The 7,070-nt window shown below is 47.2% G+C and overlaps 1 protein-coding gene across 1 annotated transcript in view; it reads right to left on the reverse strand.

The window, feature by feature from the left end:
- The window catches only part of UBTD1 (ubiquitin domain containing 1), a 33,263-nt gene extending 26,247 nt beyond the window's left edge, over window positions 1-7,016 (reverse strand). Inside the window, exon 1 of the mRNA XM_081955196.1 lies at window positions 6,920-7,016. Coding sequence (XP_081811322.1) covers window positions 6,920-6,926 — 7 coding nt within the window. The 5' untranslated portion in view covers window positions 6,927-7,016. The remainder of the gene's footprint in view (window positions 1-6,919) is intronic.
- Window positions 7,017-7,070: the final 54 nt, after the last annotated feature.

Consider the following 7,070-nt stretch of genomic DNA (forward strand, 5'->3'; position numbering starts at 1 on the left):
TGACGGGGGAATTCTAGAAGCTGAAGTCCACACATCTTAGTTGTGAAAGTTGGCAAACGGTGATCTAATTGATGCCACAGTCCTTTCATCTTTCAAATCTTTTTTTTTTAAGAAAAATGTTTTATGAGATATTTAACTCTTTAGTTGATTCCCTTCCTATGTTTACAATGAACAGCAAACACTGTCCCTGGAAGCCTAGGTACACCTAATTCAATACTATTGGTGCTACCAATTTGCATTGTGTCTCCCAAATTTCAGAATTTTTGCCCATTGTTTTATGTTTCCAAAACAAAACATATGCATGCATAGTTCTATTTAAGCAAATAACAGAGAATAAATTTAAAAACAATATCCTGGTAGAAGACACTCATCGGAGCCACTCTTGGGTATTGCATCCAAGACAACTGCATGAATATATTCATGAAATCACCAGGAATTAAGCACAATTCAAAGGCAGTACTTTCTTTTTCTTGCCCTTTTTAAAATGTTCAGCTATCCCTGTCTCAATTATAGTTAAGAGTTCTCTTTCCAACCTATGATATATTCACTGATCTCATTTCTATCTTATACACCCATTCAGAATTGATACACAGAAACGCTGAATTAAAACAGTTGCTTGCATTTGCACAGCTCATTGCTCAGATAAAAGTTGGCCCTAAATTGTGGCTCAACATATTATGGGAAGTAGCTCATATAGTTAGCTTATGGTTCTGTGGGTTTTGCAAGCTCAGTTGGATTTGATAAAATATTATTCAAGAACCATATCTTAGAATAATGTAGAAACAGCGTCACTGAACCATAAAGAAACAAATTCAGCTATTTTCTTAAAATACACTTAGCTAGATTGTGACTTGCTACTTTGCTTTCAACATGTCCTGTGAACATAGAGAAAAAAATAAGTTCCTTGGCTTCTGTGCAAAATTGATGACTGCAATGCTTAACTCTGTTTCTGGTAGAAATGAGAGGCCTGGTTCCTTAAAAAAAAGATTCAAGTCAAACTCCATTCCAGATCACTGCATAAAAATGACCAACCATTTTCTCCATAGTGGTGGAGGCAGCATCCAGGCTGGGTTGACCTTCATCCACTCATTGCAAGGACTGAGTCTGGTAAAGTTGTTAAACCACGCCCTTGTCACTAGGCAGACCCAGCTTTCGACTCAGTCCCTCAACGAGGACGGCTGCGTCATCCTCTCTTTCCGGTCTTCAGAGCATTTGTGGTTATTTAAAATTGAGATTGTGAGTAATTTCTGCAAACTTCAACTGTCTTGGATTTCTAATTACAAGTTACCCTCGTTATCCGAAGTCCCTGTAGGGGCAGTGTGTTTGGTGGGTCTAAGCCTCCAAGCCCTGTCGGCACGAAGGCTGTCATTAAGGCTGATGTGATTGGAACTTTCCTTGCCTTTGCTGCGAGCCGATTGTCTTGGCGCTTCGGCTCTAACTATCGCTGCGCTCCCTTACTGTACTGTCGGCATCGGCTAAGCAATTCTATCGGACTCCCCGCCGGGAACACGCTCTGCCGCTCCTGCGGCAACTCAGATGGCTAAATTTCCATTTGAATCTCTTTAGGCTGCTGCGGAGCGACCCGGATGGCTCGAAACAGCAGGAGCCGCTAATTAGCGATCGGAGCGCAGATAAGGGGGCTGCTACGAGCGGCATTGAGAAGAAGCTGAGTTCTTGCAGCGCGGGCTCCTGGGCTGTTGGGAAAAGGCGCAAATCGCCATTTTGAAGTTCTCCTGTCAATTGTGCAAAATGGCGGCCACCATTGCATCGGAGACACCCACTGCCATACCGGAGATGCCTGAGGAGGCACAAATCACCCAGCCATGTGAAGGGGCCCCGGTGCCTCAATCACACACACACCCCAGCCTTCCACATCTGATGTCAGGGAATCTGGCAAGGCTAATAAGAAATCTTTAAAAGCCGCTGTTAAGCCAAAAAACTCAAAAAAGTCCTCTAAAGCCAGTTCGCGCTATGAAAAGCAAAAAGACAAAGCGCTGGAATGCATTTATAAAAAGGCAGCCAATAAAAAGGCTTCTTCCATCCAGACCTCTGACAAACCATAGCAGGCTCAGGGCCACTTATCATTGCTGCTTTCTCCTGGGGATAGACAGAATAGGGAGGCTTCCCTTAATCCCGTTCCCTATTGATGTCTCAAACATCTGGGGGCCAGCTCAGGAATCTCAGCCGCCCTGCCTGTCAGAGGTGACATGCTTCCACCTGGTGTCCAGAGGTTGGATGCAATACCATCCTCCTCAACTGCAACACACCGGTGCCAGGTAAATCCCCTATTCATGCCTAATTTTCAGGACATCGCCAGTGCTATATCACAGGGTATTGCAGAAGGATTGCAGCAACGAGATACATTTTTACCGCCGGAACTAGCTCTCCGGCGGCCAGTTATCCCATCGGGGGTAGGTTAGCCCTCTTCGCTGTTTTATGGGACAACACCACCTCTGATGCTTGGGTTAGATCAACTGTTAGAGTAGGGCTTGCCCTCGATTTATCTCCAACCCCTCTAGGCTCTTCAGGACCTGTCCGGTTTCGTCCAATCCAGCTCGCCGACGTCTCATGCAGGAGGCGATCCAACACCTCCTCGACATACGAGCCGTACAACCAGTACCAGTGGACGAATGCGGGTAGGGTTTTTATTCAATCCTCTTTGTTATTCCTAAGGCCTCGGGGGGGGGGGGGGCTGGAGAGCCATCCTTGATCTTAAAAAATTAAACAAGTTCATTCGTTATAAACGTTTCAAGATGCATTCTTTGCAGACCATTTTGGGTTTCATTAGACACGGTGATTTCTTAACTTCAATTGATTTAACAGAGGCCTATCTCCATGTCCCTGTTTTGCCCCAACATAGACAGTTTCTCCGTTTTTCCTATCTAGGTCAGCACAGATTACAGGCCTATCTAGATGACATTCTTATTCAATCCTCGTCGCCTAGGCAGACACGAAGGGACCTTGTGACCACCATACAGGCCCTTCAGGACCATGGGTTTTCGATTAACATAGACAAAAGTCATCTTCATCCAACCACTAGGTTGGTGCACCTGGGGGCATTGATCGACACTGTAGATTGCAGGATCTTCTTGTCGCATGATTGACAGGAGTCCCTCAGGACCTTAGCGGCTCGGGCGACCAGGGAACATAGATGTTCCTTGGCATTTCTTTCTAAGTTACTGGGGACCATGGTGTCTGCCATTGGGATTGTTCCGTGGGCGCGTTTACATTCGACACCTCCAATGGTTCCTCATGCCTTTTCAGAGGAGACTCTTAAGGTATTCCTTGGCCAAGGTATGCATCCCGGCAGAGGTCTCTTGCTCCCTCAGGTGGTGGACGTCCCAGGCCATCACCAGGGGCCAGCTTTTAAAGGACCAGGACTCATTGACTGTCACTACAGACGCTAGCCTTTTCGACTGGGGGGCCCACCTCCAGACACAAATAGCACAAGGTCAGTGGGACCAGGTGGACCGCACCCACAATATCAACTGGTTGGAGTTGCGAGCGGTCCACGTAGCCCTCCGCCACTTCCTGCCATCAGTGGCGGGCAAACATGTTCTTGTGCTAACTGACAATGTTTCAGCCAAGGCGCACATAAACCGACAGGGGGGAACCAGGTTGCGTTCTCTCATGGACGAGGCCATGAAACTAGGACTTTGGGCCGAGAGGAACTTGCTCTCTCTCACTGCGGAGCACATTTTGGGAGTGGCGATCGTGCAGGCAGATTGGCTCAGCTGTGAGGTTCTGGACAATGCCAAATGGCGCCTGCACCCATTGATCTTCCAGGACATTGTGGACAGATTCGGCATGCTGGTGATCGATCTCTTCGCCACCAACAATACACAGCTCGGTGGTTCTACTCTCGGTTCTCAGCACGGCGGTTGGAGGAGGTCGATGCTCTGCGATGCAGTTGGCCACCCGGCCTTCTATATGGCTTTCCCCTGTTGCCACCTCTGCCACAAGTCATCCAGAAGATCATTGGGGAGAGGGCCGAGGTCGTGTTGATCGCACCCCACTGGCCACGCAGGACTTGGTTCGCTGACCTGCGGACATTTTCGGTGACAGACCCGGGAGGATCTCTCGGGACAGGATCTCCCTCAGCCAGGGATCACTGGAACATCCGGATCCTCAGTGGTTCCAGTTGACCGCCTGGCGCTTGAGCGGAGCATCCTAAGAGTGGACAACTTATTCTCCAGGGTCATAAAGACAATTCAGGCCACTAGGCGACCATCCACCGAATGAATCTACGATGCAACCTGGAGATCCTTCTGCTCCTGATGTTCCAGTAAGACATTAAACCCTACCAAGGCCACAATTCCTCACGTTCTTGAGTTCCTACAGGATGGCTTGGATAAAGGGTTAGTTCCCAACACCATCCGGAGGCAGGTGGCGGCTATCTCCTCAGTATTGACATGTGGGGGTTCCACTTCGTTATCCCAGCAGCCTACGGTGCGCCATTTCCTTAAGGGGGCTTCCAATCTTAGGCCTCCAGTGGTTCAAATCCCTCCTGGGATTTGCCCTATGTTCTCGAAACTTTTACAAGGGCTCCCTTTGAGCCGCTGCGGGAAGCCTCCCTTAGGTTCCTGACCTTAAAAGTCTCTTTCCTGGTGGCCATTACCTCCGCACGGAGGATTTCAGAACTGCAGGCACTCTCGGCTAAGAAGGACTTATGCGTCTTCCATCAAGATTGTGTGGTGTTACGGTTGGACCCTTCTTTCGTTCCCAAGGTGTGCCCCCGTTTCCATCGAGCTCAGGAGCTTATTTTGCCCAACTTCTGTCCCCATACAAATCACCCCTTAGAACAAAAGTGGCACACCTTGGATGTACAGAGGGCTCTCAAGGTTTATTTGAAACGAACCTCTGCTTTTCTAAGATCTGAGACTCTCTTTGTGTCCTTTCAGCCGGCATCCTTGGGCAATAGAGTTACCTCTTCTACCATTGGTAGATGGTTGAGGGCTTGTATTTCCTTGGCATACCAATCCCAATCTTCACAGGTGCCAGAAGGATAACCGCACACTCTACAAGGAGTGTGTCCACCTTGGTGGCCCGGGCCGCACAGGCCTCCTTGCAGGAGATATGTAGGGCAGCCACTTGGGCCACTCCATCGGCCTTTATAAAGAACTATAAATTGGACTCCTTCGCATATGCATCTGTAGTCTTCGGCCGCAGGGTGCTACAGTCTGTTGTTAGGACTGAGACATCATCAGATCAGTCTTAAACCCTCCCTGGGACAGATACAGCTTTGGTACGTCCCAGCCTGGATGCTGCCTCCACCACTATGGAGTAAGGGTGTTCTTACCTGAGACGCCTCTTCTCATAGGGTAGAGGCAGCATCCAGCCCCTCCCTGAATAGAACTGGTTCGCCGATAATTTTTTTATTTCTTTGATGTTGGTGTTTGTGGTCTTGATTTGTATGACTGACTTCTCCGTTAGACACCACTGCAGGATTGTTCAAGTTCGGATGACCAGGATTATTTTTTCACATCGTGCTTGAGACGGATGACGCATTGGGTCTGGAACTCCTTCGTCAAAAGCTAGGTCTGCCTAGCGACAAGGGCGTGGTTTAACAACTTTACCAGGCTCAGTCCTTGCAATGAGTGGATGAGGGTCAACCCAGCCTGGATGCTGCCTCCACCCTATGAGAAGAGGCGTCTCAGGTAAGAACCAACACCCTTTTTGGGGGGTGTAAGTCTTAATAGTATGGAAGTAATTTGATCTTTGGGGATATTTTTTCAGTTTCTCTAATTATCTTACAGCCCCCAGATTTCCTAGTGAATTCCCAAGAACAAGGCTATTCCTAACGAGCTTCAGAGGCTAAAGTTGATCCAATGTTACCAGATGCTGAGGAATCATGGCTTCCTCAATCCACTTGTATTGGTTTGCATGATACACTGAAGCCAATGGGCAGGGTACATGATGCTAAAATGTGGTTGGCAAGTTCTTCAAGAATAGCCAAATGTTGTTTGAACAGGGTCAGTGATCCAAGTTTTGGGGGACTATCAAAAGCAATTTTGTCTGTTTCCCAGCTTTGATTTAAAACATAGGCTTGCCTGACATTTTGAGCTATTCAACATGAAAAACATAAAAAGTATAGTCACTATTTCTTAGGCCTGTACAATCACTTCTAATAACAAAATCATATTGTGGAAAGTTATCACCCAGCTTTCTCCCAGAAAAATGAAATATCCTAGGAAATATTGAAAAGACAGAATATTATATTTCCCTGGGTGTGAAAAGGAAGAATCGAAAATAGCTCCCTGTAGCTTCCTGCCTCCACCCACTTTGTCAATGGGCCATTAAGGTGGCCAAGCCAGTCCCTTTACATAATAAAGAGTTCTCTCCTTTAGCTCCAGGGGGATGGGATTAAGGCATGATAATATTGGCCCTTTACCCAACTCACCACATGGCATCTGAGAACTCAACCAAACCTGGATTCAAAACGCAGCCTAGAGAGTTGCTCCTGCATGGCCCCATGGGAGTCTGACAACCAATCAAAATACAAGCTCAAGATCAAAGGCCAGAGAGGGCATAAAACCAGGGACTCAGCATCTCAGTCCTTCCTTCTTCTTCTCCCCAACATTGAAGCATGTGATCACCTTTTCTGTTCAGGACTCAAGCCATGTGGTCCTGTCCACCATTAAACCATCTTTCCAAGCAGCCTCCATGTCTCCAGTGTCTTTCCCCCCACTTGGATATTGTTGAAAGAAGGACATTTCTTTCAACAATATAAAGCATATTTCTTGTTTATATTTTAGATTGGCAAGTGAATAAAGAGACGCGGGTTCGTCTCGGTATTCTGAAATGACTTCTGATTTTTCTTACACAGCTTCCCATCTTGTTCCAAAATTAGTAGGAAATAAAATATATATGGCTTGCACATTATTTGCATTTTCTTTAAGCAAGAGGTTAAGGTTCTTACCCTCCATAACCTTAACCTTAACGCCTACTCTGCCCTTCGGCTTCGTTGGCACAACCTCGGCCGGCAGACCCGCCTAGAAACTCGCGCCGCTCTTTTTGCCAATCGCTGGAGGGAGTTCTTTTAACGTGATAGAAGTTTACCTCGGTACACG

Source organism: Natrix helvetica (genome assembly GCF_964273705.1).
Source record: "Natrix helvetica genome assembly, chromosome: 5".
NCBI lineage: Eukaryota > Metazoa > Chordata > Lepidosauria > Squamata > Natricidae > Natrix > Natrix helvetica.